The sequence below is a fragment of the Cryptomeria japonica genome, chromosome 10, assembly GCF_030272615.1.
Source record: "Cryptomeria japonica chromosome 10, Sugi_1.0, whole genome shotgun sequence".
Taxonomy (NCBI): domain Eukaryota; kingdom Viridiplantae; phylum Streptophyta; class Pinopsida; order Cupressales; family Cupressaceae; genus Cryptomeria; species Cryptomeria japonica.
Genome location: NC_081414.1, coordinates 514,597,306 through 514,619,573, shown reverse-complemented (window position 1 = coordinate 514,619,573; position 22,268 = coordinate 514,597,306). Strand labels below are relative to the sequence as shown.

The window sequence follows — 22,268 nt, the reverse complement described above, 5'->3', positions numbered from 1 at the left end:
CACATTACCTTTAATAATATGGATTTAATAAGACTTGCTTCATGAATTTACTTAATAAATTTATGTTAATATTAATGTTATTTATGTTATATTTACTTAGTTACATAATAATGTTATTAATTAAATATAGTAATAATTATTATTATCTAATCAATTTAACAATAATAATAATAAATAACATAATGATATATATTATTAAATGTTGAAGGCCTTAAGGCCAATTTAACATTTAATTTTATCTGACTGAAGCTATAAATCATCAACACGCAAATTTTTTTGACTCTCAATGGCATCACAATGATCATAACAATTTTGTGAGTGAGTTTATTAGTCAATCTTATGATAGGCAGACATCTAAAAATGACTCAAATAGTGACTTGAGGACTGCAGATAGTGATGACGATTTCCATAGATGGGGAGAGGAAGTAGGCAAACAGAGGTAGACACAAAGGCTTTAAGGTGTGAATCAATAGATTGAGCAAATGCGATGCACAAATATATGGCAGTAGCAATTTTGATAAAAGGCTTTGCACTCCATCGAATGGAGAAGAGGAATTCACAAAAGATGATTTAATTGTTGCAATGCCTAGGATCAATGAGCATGAATCCATGTTATCTAGTCTTGGCATGAAATGTGTAGTGTTCTAGGATTTGTCATTGCTCGAGGACAAGCAATTTTGGCACAGGAGGACCACAAGTGTTTTAAAAGGTGTTTCTAAACACCAACTAATTAAACATATATCTAAAACTTCAAATAAATTAAAATAAATATAAAATAGTAATAAATGAAAGTTAAATAAAGTGATTCGAATTTTGTTTTGGGTGCCAATTTTGGGTCCTACCGTATCCCCATATGTTGCTATAAACAGGTTTTCATGGGTGCCCTAAGGGAACAAGGTTGGAATTTGAACGAATTTCCAATGCAATACCATCTTCAAGACAAAAACTGTTTTCGAGTGAACCAGTTGGACGAAACCATAACTTGATTCAATTCAATCATTTAGTCCTTCAACTTCTTAAGCAGTATTTTACATTTCCTGAACACGTGTGGAGACTAGTGTGAGCAAAATTCAAGTCTAAGGCAAGAAAGAAAGCAATCCAAGTGGGGCCATCACTAGACACCATTTTTGGGTGCCCATTTTGTTAGCATAGAGTGGTGTATGGACCGCTTAACATCCCTGTTAACCCTAAAGGTTCAATAGCTAATTAGTTCCCCAATTTTCTGTTGCACCCTGTGCAGAATTGCATTTGTTTTTTGAGTATTGAGGTTGGAGGTTTTGTAATCAGATCTGCCATAGTTCAGAGACTAACATAGAGAGGGAGACCTAAGCAGATGAGTTTTGGGAAGTAGTACATGATTTAGTTCCAAGGAGTTGGAACCAATTTGGAGTATTCATGAGTGACATTGAGAGATTGGTGTTTAAGGTGAGATCTGAGCATAAAACATTTGCCCGCGGACCAGTGATTAGAAAGTAATAGATTGAGGGTTGCATGCCTCAATCCTTTATGGTAGAAGGTGAGTTCTCATCACGATTGGGCAATTTTGCCATCATATATTTGGGTTTTCCTTCTGAGGAGAAACAACTGGTCATTTCCAAGGGAATTGGGTCTGAATCCAGCCTAGGTTCACCATCATTCATTACAAACGTGTCATCAACAATACTTGCATGCTCAAACTTTAATGCATTGGTGACTATTTATTGTTGACTATTTGCAAATAGTGTGTGATATCTAAGTTGTCATTTATTTTTGTGTGAAAATGGTGAATGTATAAGCTCCAGTTTACACTTATATCATTGACAGAGATGTTGCAGATCTAGGTCTCTTTGTATCTAAACAGGTCTAATTATTGCATAACATAAAAAAGGAAACATAAATTGTTCAAAATTTGATAATTGAAAATATTAAACAACCCATTAATGATATCGTATAGGTTTATACTATCTTGTCAATAGTCAGACTCAAAATTAGGAACTATGCAAATTGTTTCATTCTAAAAATATGCTGTGATAGTAGTGGAAATTCAGTTAGTTTTGCGTTCTTTTTTGATGTTCCTTTATTGTGCTTATAAACTTATTTGGTCTGTTTTTTAATTTTTTTTTTTTAGACATTCCTCTGTGTCGCAGAATGTATTTTTTTAATTATGTTTTTATTCTGACAGTCCTGTACCCGAGATAATAGAAGAAACCAAGAGTTACCTAGACTGGTACCAGCATCAGTTTCAGAACCTGTATTGGTATGGCTATAGGGGGCCTACAGGGCAGTATCCATGATGTAGTTGATAATGATAGCTAGGAGTCTGAAGGAAAACAGTGTGCTTTTCCATTTTTTTCTACTTCTTTGATTTCATTAGGAGTAGGGAATCTATCCCTTTTCTTAAATTTGGTTTGTGGTGTATGGTGTTTATTTGTGGACACTCAAGTGTGCACATTGCCTTTGAAGGATATACTGCTTCGCATTATAATGTTTTGAGTTATGAAGATTAGTTGAAACTTGAAACATTTAAGATGTTCCTAATGTTGCAGTTGAATGTCCCTGTTGCAAATTTGTACAAAATGGACAAGTATTCATGTTGAGTAAAAGAATAAAATTACTATTGTTAAGACAGTTCATTCCTACCATTAGAAATTTGGGAATGTTTTGACCACCTGTACGCCAAATAAAAAACAATACTTGAACAATATTTAATCCGTTATTGTTATTGCACTCCTTTTTTCTTGTTATGTAGCTTTATAAGGACAAGCTTCTGTTCTAATTACATTCATTGTTATTATTCAGAGCTGAGTAAACATGCAAATGATCATTTGTTCCTGCAGATTACTTGGATGATGCTGTACACACTTTCCATGGTCATACAGGTAAGGTTTTCTCTCATTTCAATTTTTTGTTTGTTTGCAGGCTTCTACCCTGACTATTTTTGTAAACTAATACTGTAAATCTATATGTTTTAGCAGTTGTTTTGCATGGTTTTATGTAGTTTTTATAAGTTTTATGTTATTGATTATAAACCATATAAATCTGGAGAACAACTGCTTTTTTAGTACCATCTACAAAGTCAAACCTTTGGGTGGTATCGTGAATTTTTTTTTCCATAAATGTTGTATATACTTTACAAGTTTAATCATTAATTGGATTCTCATTCATAACTGAGCTTTGACACAAATACTAATCTTACTTATCTTTAGAATTCAACTGTAACCATTATAATTTATTTAATTGAAGATAAATCACTGGAGCAACACAGTTTTAAAGAAAAATAGGCATTTTGAATTGTACTTTGTCATTGTGGCTTTAAGTGCCCATCTTACTGCTGTACCATTGGCTAACTGACAGCATCTTGCTTTATACCTGAACATATTATTAATTAGCATTTCTGGCACCATCTTGTTCCCCATTGGGCCACCTTCTAGAGCCAGTTTCTTTAGATGTTCTTATCTTTGTCTACTTTTTTTAATTCAGTTTTTGTTAGGTGCAATTGTCAACTTATTTCTTTTTCTGTTCTGCATGCTAGATGCTTTATATGCTGTAGCTTGTAGTCCAGTAGATGCAACATGGGTTGCCACAGGTGGTGGCGATGACAAAACCTTTTTGTGGAGGATAGGTCTCAAGGGATCACCTTTTGAGCTAAAAGGTATTGTCGAAGTTTCACTGTTTCTATTTTTACTCCATGATGTTTTAGATATGGTAAACCTTACAAAGGTGTGTCCTTGATGTCTTTATTATGTTAAATTTTTTATTGAATTATAAATTATTGCAAAATCCTCTATTTATTTAATGGAAAATCAAAATACTAAGGAAAATAATATATTCTATAATGTAAATACTATCAGACATTATTGATCTGTAGACTACACGAGAAGTCAATGCATTATATCATTTATTAGGAAGAGAATTAACTTTTGATTGTTGATTTGAAAGCAATGATCAGTAGCCATGTCAAATACCTTTTTCAATCAAGAGAAGCAAAATAAATAACATTGATCAAGGGTTTTTTTGTCGTAGATGCACGGCAAGGATGCATACTGAAAGTGTCTGTGTTTTGCTAACTTCAATAAAAAGTTGAGCTTAAGGTCAGGTGGTTGGAGACTTGGACTAATAGAGAAAATTGACACCTTGGGGCATAGAATCATTGTGATAAATTGCAACCCACCACTGTTGGCAATCTCTTGAAAAAATTGATGTTTTTTTGAATTAATCAGTCAACTGAAAACATCATTTTTTTCATTATTAAATTGAACTTCTTTATTTTTACAGTGCGATTTTGGATGAAATTTGACAGTTTTACTGCATTTGAGGGAGCAACATCACATTTGATTGGATTGGATTGAGTACCGTTTTCAACAGCTTCACATGTTTCACTTTTTTAATCATTTCATATCAGTGAATCCCACATTCTTGCACTCCAAAACAAAACAAAAGAAAAAACATTTTTTGGGGGGCCGCTGCACCAAACCCCCACTCCTTGACCAAGGGATATCTTATGCCAGACTTTGGCAGACCCCTTATCTTTCCCCTTAGACCTGCATTCCAGATATCTAACCCATATTCCAGCTGAAACATCTCTTCTTGGGTCTATGGCTTCTTTCCTTTCCAATTTATCTTCTGCATTCGATTATGATGCCATTTCTCTCTGTCTTTCTCTTAATCACAATGTTTCTGTGTTTCCTATGCTAGTGACTGCAGTACCTTGTTTTTATTCCCATTACTCTCTCTCTTCTCAAAATTTGTAAGGATGCCCTCTTCAGACTTTCCACCTGGATTTACTGCTCATTGTTTGAACATAAATGCTTTATATTGAATCTTTACATGTTTTATGAACTGCTTAAAGTCACAACTCTTCCAGTGGATTAGACAATGCTATAAACTGTCTGTCAGTGCTTTTATATTTTTTCTGACATAGTTTGAAGCAGATGCATGTATCAATGAACACAGTTGCAATGTCTATGAAACCTCTCACAAACCGTGCGTTACTCGTTCAAAAGCCTGTCCCCATGAATTATCATCCCATTCACCTTTCTACTTCTTCCTGTTACATTTTTTGAGTTATCCAGTCAATAATGTGTGGCCCTAATGGTACTCATATTCATCTCGCCAAAAAGGTGGAGTCCAACATTCCTTTAGAGTCAAACTTACCTTTCGCCACTTCTCTCTAATTTAATTTACTTGTTGTCAAAGCAGCTTTCCCTTGTATATTCATATCTCGCACACACTTATTTCACATTGTAGCAGCTAGCCTCATTGGCTACCTTCACTTTTTGTTGCTTTGTACTTTTTAGGTTGACTTTATATTTTATTGTTTGTTGATTTACAAGTTTTAATTTTGATGTGGAACCATGTAATCAGTAATCTCAAAATTAATGAAAACAAATGCATATTTCAAGGTTCATGGTGCTCTCTCTCTCTCTCTCTCTCTCTCTCTCTCTCTCTCTCCATGCAATTGATTTACAAGTTTTGATTTTGATGTGGAACCATGTAATCAGTAATCTCAAAATTAATGAAAGCAAATGCATATTTCAAGGTTCATGGTGCTCTCTCTCTCTCTCTCTCTCTCTCTCTCTCTCTCTCTCTCTCTCTCTCCATGCAATTGATTTGTCTATAAATAAAAACAACAAATTTTCATTTTAAAAAAATCTTTCCTGCATTTTTTTGAGTTCCCAAAATTTTCCCAATTAATTGAAAAACTCTCTCTCTCTCTCTCTCTCTCTCTCTCTCTCTCTCTCTCTCTCTCTCTCCATGCAATTGATTCGTCTATAAATAAAAACAACAAATTTTCATTTTAAAAAAATCTTTCCTGCATTTTTTTGAGTTCCCAAATTTTTCCCAATTAATTGAAAAAAGATTTAGCTTTTGGCTTGCCTAGTTATTCCCCAAAAAGATTTTTGCTACAATGCCTTGGGGAATGGGGAACCTATGCAATGAAATAAAGATGGAACACAAAACTCCCAAAGATCTTTAGAGATTCACAAACTTTGAATTTTCAAATTTTGTTGCAAGGGAGGGCAATTCATATTAGCTCCTCTTAAATGTTTGAAAATTTCTTCTAGCTCTTAAAAGCTGGTTATAAACAGTAATAGAAAGTGTAATTCAAAATTTTGGTGCTCTTTGCAAGTGGAAGTAAATGATACAGACATTTTCTATTGAGCATGCACATGTATATGAAGGAGAAAACTACCTGCGCAATTTTCACTCTTTGAATTAGGATTTAGGTGGCCAGGTTCATTTGTAGATGGTGCTCCTTTTGCAGGATCTCCTCCTACCTTTTGAAAGTTTGTTTCACATGTTTTAATCTTCCAACTCTTCCTTCAATCTTAGCAATCCGCCTAACACTACTTGTCTGTAGACCTTCATCTGGTTGATTACTCTACTTTTTTGTCTTGATTACTTTAGAGTTTTGCCCTCGTCTTTGTCAGCGATAAGAAAGTACACTACATGTGTTATATTATTGGCATTGCATCTTGCACCTCTCTCATGGGGAAGTTGTTGAGTTTTGTCTCAAGATATGGACTTCCTTCTAGATAATGGGGTTTACTCTACTATAGCACCTTCTTAGACAACTTGGTCAGCAAGGTTTGCACTTGTACTTCCTTTCATAGGATGGGTCAGTTGCTGTACAATCATAACCCACTTGTTGCGAAGAACTGGTGGATTTTTTGGCTCTGTGTGCACTCATGTTCCTTGATTTAGGCTTTGAATTGGCTAAGGTTTATGCTTGATCCTCTAGAGGCAAGTCATTGGTTTTCTTCACTCGCTTTTTGCTACTTGATAAAGTTGATTTTATTTCTTGGTATTCTCCATGACATTGATAGTGTTTTCTTTTTTTATATTTGGGATCAAAGTTATTAATTCCTCATTCAGACATTACTCTTTAGAACAATCGATCCTATTCAACAGATTCTTCTCTTTCTCATTGTACCTTTGTAACATTATTCATTGTTTTTTTTCTCATTCTTCTATGTAATAGGGATCTTCAAGCATGATGCATTGTCTTGCTAACAGTCTTGGTAGATTGTTCATCAATAATTGAACTTATTCGTTGATGGTTAGGCTGTCCGAGATAGCATCTTGAGACATTGGATCGACAAGGACTTATCTTGTATATGCTCTATGACTAGCATTAGGAGTGCCCTGAGAAATGTCAAATCTTGCATTAACTATTCCTCGTTTTTAGTTGGTTTCTTTTGATTCTTCAACTAGTTGGTCCATTTACTCTTTTAATTATATAACTCCATGATTTTCCATCAATGATTATTATTGACTTTATATTCTACTTGGCCCAAACTCATATATGCGGTAGCACCAAAGCATTATACCAATAAAGATCACAATGCACTAGAAAAATAACATACTAAATATTGCATGTAACATAAATTCACTAGAAACTGCAACTTTATTCACATTTTTTAATGCAGTGTATAAGCAACTGCCATGGTGCAGGGAGAGTATGACAATACATGAATTTCCCTTTTTTTAATTGAGGTCTTTGTATATAGGTTTATGGACTGAGAGGTTTTAAAAGCTAGATTATAATTAAATTTGTACCAAACCATGCTAGCCAAGACATAACTAAGTACACTACTGTTGCCATCACATGTAAGATGACAAAATCATGTTGCCTTCTAATTACAAATCATAAAGCATAACAAATGAGTTTGTACACACACACACACACAAACTCAATACTTGTGTATTTATGCATGTTTAAAAGGTGGATAAATAGATATGGATTATAGAGGCAATGCTTATACAAAATGGGAAAGTATTCAAACATTTAAGAAGTAGATGTTAACAGTATTAGTGTTGTATGGTATCTTTGTGTTGGGAACTTTCTATGATGTGGCTGGATGTCCAATGTAACCACCCCTACATTTTTTTAATTTTTGACAATATGAAAGTTCAATATAAACATGAAACCAATGATATCTCTGCTGTTATAAATGCTGATAAGGTTTACAGAGCTGATACAATTGCTGATACAAAAAGTGTTAATTTTAGGATCAGACTGTTAAATTTAGATAGCAATGACAGAAAATCAACACAAAGAACACACAAAACACAAGGGTACCCTGGGAAAACCTCCCTCTTGGAGGTGAAAAACCCAGCAACAAATTCTCAGTTTGTATTATGTCAGAACAGTAGAAGTCTTACAACTTTGCTACACACTTAAAGCAATATAATCAACAGATAATAATCTGAATTAGAGAACACAGTGAGATGAACAACACTTCGACTTATCTGAAGGATTCCTGCTGTAGGTGATTGCTGATCAGGCACAGAAGTGCAGATCCTTCGCTTGGTAGGAGGACAGATTGCTATGGTGATTTGCTAGACATGAAGATGATTTATTGCATCAAAAGACACCTTCGCTATCCCTGAGAGAGAGTTCGCTGTCCTTGGATCAGGTCACTTGTTGAAGGTATAAGATCACTGCTTGCAGGAAGAATTCGCTAACCAAGAATGCTGCTCCAGGTTTGCTGATCAATGAAGCTGATCAATCACAGCCTCAAGGAGAAGTTCGCTGCCCCTATACATGCATTTGTTGCCCTAGATAATGTAGTCTTCAATCTTGAACGAAGTTGCTGATGCAGAGGAACCAATTTGCTGATTACAAGATAGTAGTCGCTGATTGTTTAACAGATATATTTGATACTTGCAAAAGATTTCAAATATATATGTGCCCAATTCACCTAGACACCTCCGGTCGGCCCTTTCAACTTGGCGCCAAAACATAAGGTTAAATTACAAGTTACAACTATAGGGTCGGACCAATATAAATTCTGAGTTACATGTGATAGGGTCTGCCCTATTCCCATTTACAAGTTACAATGCCCATTATAGGGTTGGACTCATTTACAAGTTACATTAGTCATTATAGGGTTAGCCCTATTCACAAGTTACATCGCCCATTATAGGTCTTGCTGCTCAATATTCATAGCAAGATATAATTACAAGTTACATGTATTTGATCTTAGTGCTAAGTTACATCATTTGCCTTCACGTTACATGTGTTTGGGCCCAGCCCTAAGTGGTTCGGATTGCATGAGAGATAATACATAGGACTTTTAATTGTCATTGACAACATTAAAATTCAATAGTCAGGTATCCGAGCTAGCTGCAATTTCCAACACTTCCTCTTAGCTAGGGAGGATAGCTGCCACTTGTCGTGATCCATTCATGACCTTCATCTTGCATTGCCCGCAAGGATGAATGTATAAGCTCCATAGAGTATACCTGCAATAAAAACACATAAATATCATGAACTCATTTCATGATGTCCATCTTGCACTGCCCGCAGAGCGTGGAAGAGGTCTTACACCTCAGCCTTCTCCCAGAGAAGGATACAATGTCACCTTGCATTGCCCGCAGAGGGCGACACCACCTTGCATTGCTCGCAGAGGGTGGAAGATGCAAACTAAATTGCATCACTAAGATTGAGACTCCCTCTCAATCAATGTTGTGTTCTCCACAATTCCAAGCTTCTCTCTGAAGTACTCAAACTTCACTTGAGCTAGAGGCTTGGTGAGAACATCTGAAACCTGTTCATCAGTGCTGATATATTTCAGCTGGATGGCACCTCTTTGTGCCATATCACGAACATAGTGATAATGAGTTTCCTGTTTTGACCTGTCATGAAACACGAGATTATTAGACATTTAAATACAACTTTGATTATCACAATAAATAACAGTGGATTCCCAAGGTTGTCCAAACAACCCAGCAAGAAGTTTGAGAAGCCAAACTGCTTCTCTAGTTGCCACACTTGAAGCAATGTATTTAGCTTCTGCAGTACTCAATGCAACTGAGGATTGTTTCCTACTGGCCCAAGAGATCATAGCGGAACCCAAGCTGAAATAAATTCCTGAAGTGCTTTTCCTGTCAATAACACTTCCAGCCCAATCAGAATCAGAGTAGCCTTCTAAATTGATCACTGTGTTGATTGGATACTTCAGTGCATAGCCAACTATTCCACGCAAGTATCTCAGGATGTGCTTGGCTGCCACCAAGTGAACATGCTTTGATTGGTTCATGAATTGGCTAAGTGCACTCACTGCATAGCAAATATCTGGTCTAGTGTTAACTAGATATATCAAGGATCCAATCAACTGCCTGTACTCTGAAGGATCTGCAAAATCATAATTAACTACAGAAATACTCAACTTCTTTAATTTTGTTTCCATAGGAGTAGACATAGATTTACAATCCATCATATCAATGACATATTTTTTTGACTAAGGATAAGATCTTTGTCATACTTCTAGTCCTAGACAGTAATGCATTAGGCCTAGATCCTTCATTCCAAATTCAGTGGCTAATTCTTTCTTACATCTAATGATGAGACTATCTCCAACAGTTAGAAATAAATCATTCACATATATATAAGAAACAAAATTAGTAGTTCACTATTGAATACTTTTAAAGTGAAGATTAGAATCAACATCATTCTTGCTAGATCCTAAACTAATCAAATGCTTGTCAATCTTCTCATACCAAGCTCAAGAATCTTGCTTGAGGCCGTAAAGAGCTTTTATTTAATCAGCACACATGAGATTCTCTATCTTGATTCTCATAACCTTCTAGTTATTCAATATAGACAATATTAAGAAAACAGTATTTATATCTAACTTCCATCTTGTAGCATTAGCTATAATGGTTCTAATATTAGTATATCTAGCAGCAAGAGAAAATGTTTCCTTCTAACTATGAGCTACACATCTAGCTTCATATTTTCAAAAACTTCCATATGGAACTCCCTCTTGATTCTTAATATAAAATTGTGGTAATCAAGTCTCATCAAGATTGCATAATATAAGAATCAATCAAGGAAGGCAGCCATAAATCAAAGATGAGAAATGCCAATCTTTTCCTTACTTCACCTCTACGAAATGGACCCATAGCACAATCATTATGATCAAGGCATACCTTCAAGTGAAGAAACCAAGCTCCCTCTTAAGCTTGAAGGCATAGTAATTCAAGAATCTCTTGAAGAGAAGCATCAACATGATTAAATATCCCAATAAAATGAATTAACATGTAAAGTAACTTATCTCTTTATTGACTAGACTGCCACCATTGACAACATATGCCAAGATTGCTCAAAAGGATATTGCCAGTATATGATCAACTTCAACCATAGTGTAAAGCTACACAACTTTCTAAAATTGTTTTCCATAGTTGAATAACAAAGAGTTAGCTATATCAGAAAACTAAGGCAAGTGTATGACTTCAGAAAACATTTTACAAAATCCATAAGCAAGGTATATAAGCCAAATTGTCTTTCCAACCAATGCGTAAAATCAGATATGAGTATCAACCACCCAAAAGGACACACATTGTAGTTGAGCACAAGTGTATGATCAAAAGCCAACTTCAATAAGTTAGATACCTCATTCATTTTAGGTTTCATCATCAAGAGAATACTTCAAAGAGTGTAATAGGCAGTATGCTCAAATTGAAAATATAATATCACAATGAATATTATGTGAGGATGGTGAAAGCCATGACAAAAATGCATTAGAGCTAAAGGCAATCCTCTACACAAGAGCAACAGAGCAAGGTTATAATAAAGGTATAACAAAGATCATGAGAGCTTTACGAAGAGCTGATGAGAACCAAGAGTTGCATAGTCACAACCCTACATGACAACCTTATCCAAACATAAAACGCTCATAGAACAGAAAATACAACCCATAAAAAGATTTGATGCAAATCAAAAGACACCATATATAATTCCAGAGTAGCAAGACTATTGAGCATTTCAATACTTAGATAGAATACGGTGCATCAGAACTATAAAGGATCAGATCATAATATGAAGATAGTAAGGTCATCAATGGGCATAGATACTAAATAGGATGACTAAGACATCTTACCTTTACATGCCTACCACACCAATGAATAAGGTTCCATGTTTCTAAATCTCCTATAAATTTATTCATCTTCCTATTTGTGCTTGCTGTTATATCCATCATAATACTCCTAGATTGATATCTGAATACACATGTTGAAGTCTAAAGTGCCAAGGATGTATTTAGATCAATGCATCAATTCGGATCATTACATATTCATAGCAAACCACATCAAATAGGTTGAGAGATAAACATACTCAAAATAGAGAGTAGGGCATAACTAACTTCAATAATTCAAACTGGATTAGAACAAATTCTTAACACAAGAACAAAGCTCAAACTAGGGTGATTGTTACAAACCCTAGGAAGAAAGTTATGCAATACTAAGATCTGAAGACAAGTGCACAAACCGACATATGAAAGCACCCTCAGATGAAATAGTTAACAAGCAAGAGAACTTTGTGCACTAGATAAGACACCAATAACAATAAGGCAATCAGATGCAAATCTCCAAACCAAGTGGACCCTACAATTGAGAATAGAGGAATGAGAACACCTAAATCTTATTCTTGATATCATCCCATCGATGCCCTCAATTCGCCAACAGGTATATTGTCCAGATTTGTTGCTAGATTCATGCTAGCCCTAGTCCTGCAAAAGAAGTATTACAAGATCTACCTTCAAGCTGCTAGGCTTTATAGAAGGAACTTGCTCTGATACCATGTTAATTTTAGGATCAAACTGTTAAATTTAGATAGCAATGACAGAAAATCAACACAAAGAACACACAAAACACAAGGGTACCCTGGGAAAACCTCCCTCTTGGAGGTGAAAAACCCAGCAACAAATTCTCAGTTTGTATTATGTCAAAACAGTAGAAGTCTTACAACTTTGCTACACACTTAAAGCAATATAATCAACAGATAATAATCTGAATTAGAGCACACAGTGAGATGAACAACACTCAAACTTATCTGAAGGATTCCTGCTGTAGGTGATTGCTGATCAGACACTGAAGTGCAAATCCTTCGCTTGGCAGGAGGACAGATTGCTATGGTGATTTGCTAGACATGAAGATGATTTATTGCATCAAAAGACACCTTTGCTATCCCTGATAGAGAGTTCGCTGTCCTTGGATCAGGTCACTTGTTGAAGGTATAAGATCACTACTTGTAGGAAGAATTCGCTAACCAATAATACTGCTCCAGGTTTGTTGATCAATGAAGCTGATCAATCACAACCTCAAGGAGAAGTTCGCTGCCCCTATACATGCATTTGTTGCCCTAGATAATGCAGTCTTCAATCTTGAATGAAGTCGCTGATGCGGAGGAACCAATTTGCTGATTACAAGATAGTAGTCGCTGATTGTTTAACTGGTATATTTGATACTTGCAAAAGACTTCAAATATATATGTGTCCAATTCACCTAGACACCTCAGGTCGGCCCTTTCAACTTGGCGCCAAAGCATAGGGTTAAATTACAAGTTACAACTATAGGGTCGGACCAATATAAATTCTGAGTTACATGTGATAGGGTCTGCCCTATTCCCATTTACAAGTTACAATGCCCATTATAGGGTTGGACTCATTTACAAGTTACATTAGTCATTATAGGGTTAGCCCTATTCACAAGTTACATCGCCCATTATAGGTCTTGCTCAATATTCATAGCAAGATATAATTACAAGTTACATGTATTTCATCCCAGCCCTAAGTTACATCATTTGCCTTCACATTACATGTGTTTGGGCCCAACCCTAAGTGTTTCAGATTGCATGAGAGATAATACATAGGAATTTTAATTGTCATTGACAACGTTAAAATTCAATAGTCAAGTATCCGAGCTAGCTACAATTTTCAACAAAAAGTATTGGTAAAATCATTTTCTCAGAATGCGCAAATACATAAACCCTATACCCAACTAGAAATAATGATATTATATCTTGCTTGGATGAGTAGAATGATCAAATGTTGAAGTAGAAACACTCTTTGATGGCTGGTACAGTTGCTACAGGTCTGATATGATTATTGTAGTGCTGATATAGTGAGAAACACTACTAAAAACACCACCAAACAATCCCCAACATGAAGGACAACCACTGAACTTGAAACAACAATAATATACTATAATGAATGATGAATATTATGCTGGTTCAGGTCTGATATCACTTGTTGCTTCTATCTAACTGTCATAACCGAACTGAAAACTGTTAGTATTTTGTAGCGGTGGGAGGTATTTTTCTTAAGAATAATATATTAAAGGCAAGTCGGCCTTTTTGTTATAAAACAAATAATATTTTTTCTAGGTCGGCTCTAAAGGAGAGCTTGCCTAGTTTGGTATATAATGGAGATAGAGTCTCCACATTAGGCAATGAATTAATTCCATTTTCTAATTCAATTTCCTTCAGGAGCATACTCGCATTCAAGAGGAGCATATTCGCTTCAAGGAGAAGAATTGATATTTTGTGTATCTAAGGAATTTGCACTATCTTTAAGTGCTGATCTATTGTATGACATTCGGCTTTTCTAAGGCCTAATTCTGAGTGCTATTACTGCACTTCTATTTCTGATTTACAAGAGAATAATTTCCTGCTGGGTTTTTTTCCCTTGTGTAGAAGGGTTTTCCCAGGATAAATTGTTGTGTTGTCTTCTCTGTATTGTGTTTCCTGCTTAATATAATTTCTGATCTGAAAATTAACATGGTCTCAGAGCGGGTTTAGGAAAGATCTGATCAGATTTGGCTAAGTAGTATAAGACAACTCATTATTTAGGGCAATCTCTCAAAGAAAAGAAGATGGTGACTGGTGTCAAGGTAGAAGATAGGCTTGATGGAGCATCAAACTTCAACTCTTGGTAATTCAGGGTTCTCATTGCCTTAGAAGAAAATGATCTTATAGATTTCGTAGAAAATAATATGCCCGAGCCATCCGATGACAGAGAGAAAATTCAGTGGAAGAAAAATGGCACAAGGCTAGAAAGATCATGATAGACTCCGTGAAGGATTACCTTGTACCAATCATCTCCAAGATGAAGACAACTAAAGAAATGTTTGAGGCTTTAAAAGGATTGTATGAGATCAACAATACCAGTAGAGCCCTTGCTTTGAGACAACAACTCTATCATGTAAAAATGGCTAAGGGAGATTTAGTCATTTCTTTCTTTATGAAGATTTCTGATTTGAGAGATCAGTTATGCACTATTGGAGATATAGTTGCAGACAAAGATCTTGTTATGTTGGCACTAAATGGTCTTTCGCAATCTTGGGAGCCTTTTATTCAAAGCATCAGTGGGAGATTTAAGTTGCCCAAGTTTGATCGTCTTCGAGCTGACTATATTCAAGAAGAAACTAGATTGGCAGCAAGAGGAAATGGGCAAATCTCTCATAATGAAGAAAGTCATGTCGTTGCTGCACATGCTAATAGAGGCAAAGGAAGTGAAGGAAAAAACAAGACATCTTCAAGAGGAATAGAGACAAAAAATCAGATTCTGTTCCTGAACCGTAGAAGAGGGATCTCTCTCACGTTCAATGTTACAGGTGTGACAAGTATGGACACTTTGCTCGAGATTGCAAACTAAAGTTAAAGCAACATGTTTTTACTGTAGACATTGATGAAGAGTCACCTCAGAAGAAATCTAGACATTCAAAAGACAATTTAGAGGGATTTCTATTCATCTCCGCTCTTTCAAGTAATGTTCCAACTGACTGTGACATGTAGTTGATAGATAGCGGTGCTTCACATCACATTACAGGCTACAGAGAGCATCTCACAGACTTGGTAGAGAAAGAGTAACTTACAAGTGATAATTGGAGATAGTGCTTGTAATGCTGTAAAGGGAGACAGGGCCACTTTCTTCCAGCTATATTCAGGTATTTCTCTTCATTTGAGTGATGTCTTGTTTGTACTGGGGATCAAAAGAAATCTTGTCTCCATTTCAGCCTTGGAGGACAAAGGGTACAAGGTTGCTTTTTCTGAAGGAAAAGTCCTTGCAGGGCCCAAGAACCCTAGCATAAAATCAGCTCGTGTGATTGGCATTCGTCAGGAGAGCCTATACAAATTATCAATTCGTCCAGTTCAAGCATTATTACATGACTCTCAGTTTGAGTGAGCTATGGCACAAGAGACTTGCTCACTTACATTTCAGAGTTATTCCCTCTATGGGGAAGGTGGTTACTGGTCTTCCAAAGCTTAGTTTAGAGCACAATGGCATCTGCAAGGGATGTTCACTTGGTAAGAATATGAAGAATCCTTTTCATAGTAGTGACAATAGATCAAAGGGGATTTTAGATCTTGTTCATTCTGATTTATGTGGACCAATGTCTGTGACATCTTTGAGTGGATTTTGGTACTATGTGACTTTCATTGATGATTATTCTCGAAAGACTTGGATTTACTTCTTGAAATCCAAGGAGTGTGAGGAAGTCCTTGATAGATTCCAATAATTCAAGGCTCAAATTGAAAACATGTCCGGAAAGAGGATTAAGGTTCTGAGATCGGATAATGGAGGGGAGTACACTTCTGTAGGATTTCGTAATTCCTGCATTGAGGTAGTGATCAAGAGGGAGTTCTGTGTTCCATACAACCCTCAGCAAAATGGAGTTGCCGAAAGAAAGAACAGATCCATAATAGAGGCAGCCAAGGCTATGATTCATGATCAGAGTTTATAGAGTTTTCTATGGGCAAAAGCTTCCAAAACTGCAGTATATGTTCAGAACAAAAGCCCTCGTCGGATATTGGGAAACATGACTCCTGAGGAGGCCTTCACAAGTGTGAAACCTGAGGTTAGGCACAAGAATATTTGGTTGTCCTGTGTACATCCATGTGCCCAAGGACAAAAGATCGAAACTAGAACCTTCAGGCAAGAAGGGTATATTTGTGGGATACAATGACTCTTCAAAGGCTTACAGAGTTTATATTCCAAGCCAGAAACAAATTGAGGTCAGCAGGGATGTCTCCTTTGAAAAGGAAGTAGCCTTCAAAAGATCTAAAGGGTCTTACATGGAGATAGACAGTGAGGAGTAGGAGACTTCATAGGATATGGATTTATCTCTTGATCATACTCCTGACATTCACAGGGAGTCCACCGAACCAACCGAGACCATTTATCCTATTGATCCTATAGAACACCAACTGATGGGCCTAAAGACATTGTTATAGGTCGGAAGAGGCCTCTATGGGCGCGACAAACCTTGCAAGAGGCAGAAAAAATATGTAGCTCCTCGAGGCACTTTTAGGGAAAGCAAGAGACCTTAGAAATTCCCAAGTTATGTGGCATTGATGAGTCACATCATTGATTCTGAGCCTTCCAGTTTTGAGGAAGCATCCAACCAGCAGGTATGGAGAGATGCAATGACAAAAGAGTATCAAGCCATCATTAAAAATGATGTATGGGATGTTGTTTCGAGACTTGAAGGGAAATCAGTAGTGTCTTCCAAATGGCTCTACAAAATCAAGCATGTAGCTGATGGCAGCATTGAGAAACACAAGGCTAGATTTGTGGTAAGAGGTTTCTCTCCAAAGGAGGGAATAGATTATGAGGAGACATTTGCTCCTGTTGCTTGATACACTTCCATTATGACAATTATTGCTATTGCCTTTGCCAAGGCAGGAAGTTACATCAAATGGACGCAAAGACTGCATTTCGTAATGGTGTGATTGAGGAAGAGGTATACATCGAGCAACCAGACGGTTTTGTGATTCATGGGAAGGAGTCTCATGTTTGCAAGTTGAAGAAGGCCTTGTACGGTCTTAAACAAGCACCTCTGGATGTTGCTTCAGTTTGGGGTCTGCCATGATTTCTTGGTGTAGCAGGAAGTAGACCTCTGTGGCACTAAGCATTGCAAAGGCTCAATATATTGCAGCATGTGTAGCAACACGTGAAGATGTTTGGCTTCAAAAGATCCTTGCAGGATTGTTTGGTCAGACATTAGAATCGACTTCAATTTAATGTGATAACCAAAGCTGTGTAAAGCTCTCAGTAAATCCTATATTCCATGATAGGACAAAACATGTGGAGATCAAGTATCATTACATCAGAGACATGGTGCTGAGGAAAGCAATCCAATTGAAGTACATCTGCATTGATGATCAGATGGCTGATATCCTCACCAAGCCTCTCTCCAAGGTAAAGTTTGCACATTTCCGAGACAAGCTTGGGGTGGTAGACAATGTCGCACTTGCTGAGAGGGAGTCTTGTTGACGTGTTTTTTTATGCACATGTGAACACAGAATAAAATACCAAGGTATCTTATCCTCTCTTGAACAAAGTCTCTCATATGCTATGCTTCGCGATCAAATGAGACAACTCCAAGGTTACGAAATGTCAGGTCTTGACGTGTGGATAAGTTCAGTAGTTTGATGTGATAATGATGGAATCACAAGGGGACTTACGTTGTACATGAATGCTCAATCTTATCATGGATTAGGATGGGAATGCCGATGACTTAGGATTTAGCAATGAAGCTCTGGACTCAATTCTAACAGGACTTCACTTAAAAAAAGGGCAAAAGCAATAGGGTTTAGGAAATCTATTCTAAGCCTAGGAATGTAGGAAATGATGAACTAATTCATTGGAATCAAACTAGGCAAGGTCTCACAAACAGGTATTGACACGAGCTTAGTGCAATCATTTAAGGTATACTTGTTGATTTTCAAACTATTACCATCAAACATTGACACCATCCAAGTTGATGCATATCAAGGGACATATAATAATTGAAGTTAAGCTTGCATAAATTTCCAGTTGACCACACAAGGCGCACTTACCAACGGCAAGAGGCTAGTGGTATGGATTAAGGATTCCACACAAATATACTCAACAAATCTTCCACTCAATCTAACATACATGAAAATAAATTCTAATCTAAAATTCTAATTTAACTTGGAGGAATTGAGAACCATGAATGCAAAGACAACATTTGAAGAGAAAAATCAACAACAAATTGAACAATGATTTAGATTTAAATAGCTGCAGCATATACCAACAATTCTACAAAAACTCTCCCTTACAAATGAGAGACAATGAGGTTTATATAGAACCTCGAAAGAAATGAATGGCTCATATTGATTCAAGATCAACGGCCAAGATTACAAGATAAAACCCTAATTAGGATTTGTACAACCACCATTACATCGGCCAATAAGAAATGAGGGTAGGTAAGATAAATAATATTCCATGTAGTGCCATGTGTCACCTATTCCCTCGAATGAATGTTGACTTGGTACCCTTTGATGGAACGAATGGTGACTAGGATGCCACCTCAGCTTGCCTTATACACTTAATCAATTTGCCTTGTACAATCTTCATCTTCACAATGTTTGGAATCTCTTATGATACTTTACATTCCATCCTTATGTTAAGGAATTCCATGAACTGTTCCCTCCTTATGTTTGGAAAATTTCCCAATCTTGGAATCCTGAAATATTTCCTTCCTTGATGCACTTTGATATGGGAATTCCTTGATGTAGTTCCGGGTTTCATAATGTGGAATCCCTTTGTGCTCATGTCCTGAACTTTCTTTCCTTCATTTGTTCACCATCAAGGTGAAGTCTTCTTCATGATTGATCTAGTCTTCATCTTCACCTTTTGGAATCTCTGTCTAGAAATCCTCATCCAATCTTTGAAGTATTGATCTTCCTCATCCGTATTTGCGTGCATCCTCCTTCACCTCAAGCCTTGATCATCATGCTTCCTTTCCTCGTAGCAATCTTGTAAAACAAACAAGCATTGAATCAAACACCCATGTGATAAACTTAATTTCAACCTTGATAGGAAATTCATCCGCATATGGACTGATCATTTCTCAAAACCATCCGCATTATCCTTGTCCATTCTTCACTTGGTGGAAATTTGATGCCTATTTGGACAACTTCCTTCCTTTGTAATTCCATACTCAAGTGGAAATCCGACCCTCATCCAGACTCACTGTCCTTGAACATCATGTGTTGAGTGGAAATTAGAACCTCATAGGGACTTTGTTCCTAACATTTGTCCCAACATGTGATAGGTAATCTTAAAAAATTATAACACCAATTTTGGAAAATATGAATGTCCGGATTGAAATTTGGAAGATTTTCCTTAAGAAAAACCGATTTTCAGACTTAGGATAAGTCTGATCACAATTGCTAAGTTTGAAGACACCCATGTAAACTCAGAAAATTTATGATTTGGTGCCTGAAAATGATTGTCCAGGTCTGAAAACATCACTTGGAGGTCTGAAAACACTCAGAAAGTGACCAATTTTTTATATCAAAGTTGTTATAAAAGTCCGATTTTCTGAGGATTGAGTCTGAATACGCCCTCCAATGTCTGAAAGTACTCAAAAAAATGGTGTATTGAAGTCTGATTTTCTGATTCTTAAGTCTGAATACACCCTCTGAAAGTTTGAAAATGGCTCCAAAAAGTCTGAAGACACTCTGAAAATGATGAAAATCAAGGGCTGGAAGTGGTCACAGCCATGTCACATGCTTGCATTTGAATTATTTTGACCTTCAAAATTAGAAATGGTCACATCTGGGCACAACTATGTGGCTGGAATTAAAGTTTCAGTCTAAAGACAACCCGGTATACTCAGAAAACTATCAAAATTAGTGCCAATAAGTATACCACAATTCTGAAAATGCTTGGAAAAAGGGTGTGGAAAAGTCTGATTTTTAGTTCTTAAAATCTGAAGACACCCTTCCAAGGTCCAACAATGGCTGCCCAATGTCTGAAGACAACTTGCAACTTCAATAAATCAGTCATTTAAACTTGTCGTAGTCATAGGAAACACTTGTATTTGATGAATTTCACCTTCCCAAAGTGAAGTTTGTCAAATCTGGACACAAACAAAAGGCTGGTAAAAAATATCTTAAGTCTGAAGACAAATCTGAAAGTGAAGTTTCAGACTTAGATCAGCAATGAAGTTCCACCATATGCCCGAAAAATTCATAAGAAATGACACCCAAGTAAAATTTTCCAAGTTGGCAAGTGGCTGGAAATGAAAATAAGTCTGAAGACAACCTACAACTATGGAGTTTCAGACAGTAACAACAATGCCAACCCTTAACCAAAATCGCCTTAGTGTGGATGAGCTGGGCAATGAAGAATAATTCTGAAAATCTGTTCCCAACCAACAATGGAGGTCAAATCACTCCTAGCAATGGCGCCCAACAAGGTCTGAAAATAATGGCAGCCCCTTAATACAATTAAGGCATGCAACATACAAGTGAAATACATGTAACACATGAATCATATAGCGCATAAGCAGGAGTTCACATAAGTTATGAAGCACATAAGGTATGAAGCATGCACATAAATTCTCTTGAGTCACGAAGCATATATGAGTGTAGAACAAACATATTGTAAGAACCTCAAGGACCCTCAACTCTGACAACTGTAGTTTAGTTGAACCTGTTGCGTTTTTAAGTTTGTTCTATGCAATTTTTTGAACAAGAAGTATACTCTAACCATTACAAGCTCAAAAAGCAACTATAGGGAAGCACTAGAAATCAATTCTAATTCAGTAATTAACTGATCAAACCCTTGTTACATTTATTCAACCTTTATTTACCCTCAATACATAAACAAACAATAAAAGATAGGAACTGAAAAATACCAAGAATTTCTAGAAACCCTTATTCCTTCCTTGCTGGTCATACACAATCCATTAGGGTAGCATGCTGTAATTCACTCCAAACTGATCCAAACCGCTTGCATGATAGCTCGATGGATGACCCCAGGCTAGGTGCACCTTCTCCTTATTTTTTTTTTTTTTGATTCCTCCACATGCAAATCGCCTCTTAGGTGATTGGTGCTACTCTGCAGGCAGTCGTGCAACCACCAATAAATATCTCCTGTGGGTGCCTCTGTTTCCCTGTTTGCTGCTGCAACAAAATACTGATGAATATCGATGCCTGTTTGACTATTAAGCACAAACTTGGTCCCTGAATGAAACCAACTGGAAGAGCAAGATCGACTGATATTTCACAGCCTCTGATGCTGTTGCACAAGAATCCCACGTTTTCCTGTACCGATACCTCTGATCACTGCAGAAGAATCTTCTGCTGAAACCCTTGGCCAAAAACTCCTCTAAGAGCTCCAAACAAAATATCACAACTTAGCATAATGAAAAGAAGACCAAAAATCTTCTTTTATCTCCTCTTAGGGTTTGGTGCGATTTTCAAGAAAGGTACGATTTTGGCATTAAATGAAATTCTTAACTTTTATTATTTATTTTTGACTATTGAAATATAAAAAATAAATCACTTTCAATTTAATATAAAAGTTGGCCCCATCTGATGAGAAATAGACCCTCACTTAAGTTATAACTTAAAGTGACTTTTAAAACATTAAAACATTAAAGTTCGCCATTTAATATTTAATTAAAGTAATTAAATATTAATATCTCTCTACCTGCCGTCAGAATTGGAGACTGCCAAATCATAC

General features: G+C 36.4%; 1 protein-coding gene across 5 annotated transcripts in view; it reads left to right on the top strand.

The window, feature by feature from the left end:
* LOC131054556 (uncharacterized) overlaps positions 1 to 22,268 on the top strand; it is a 160,267-nt gene that overhangs the window by 31,235 nt on the left and 106,764 nt on the right. For 4 of the 5 annotated variants that reach the window (XM_057989096.2, XM_057989094.2, XM_057989095.2 and 1 more), the window contains 2 exons: positions 2,817 to 2,858; positions 3,512 to 3,631. In XM_057989096.2, the coding sequence (XP_057845079.2) occupies positions 2,817 to 2,858; positions 3,512 to 3,631 (162 nt within the window). The remainder of the gene's footprint in view (positions 1 to 2,816; positions 2,859 to 3,511; positions 3,632 to 22,268) is intronic. The other variant, XM_057989098.2, reaches the window with a different exon arrangement.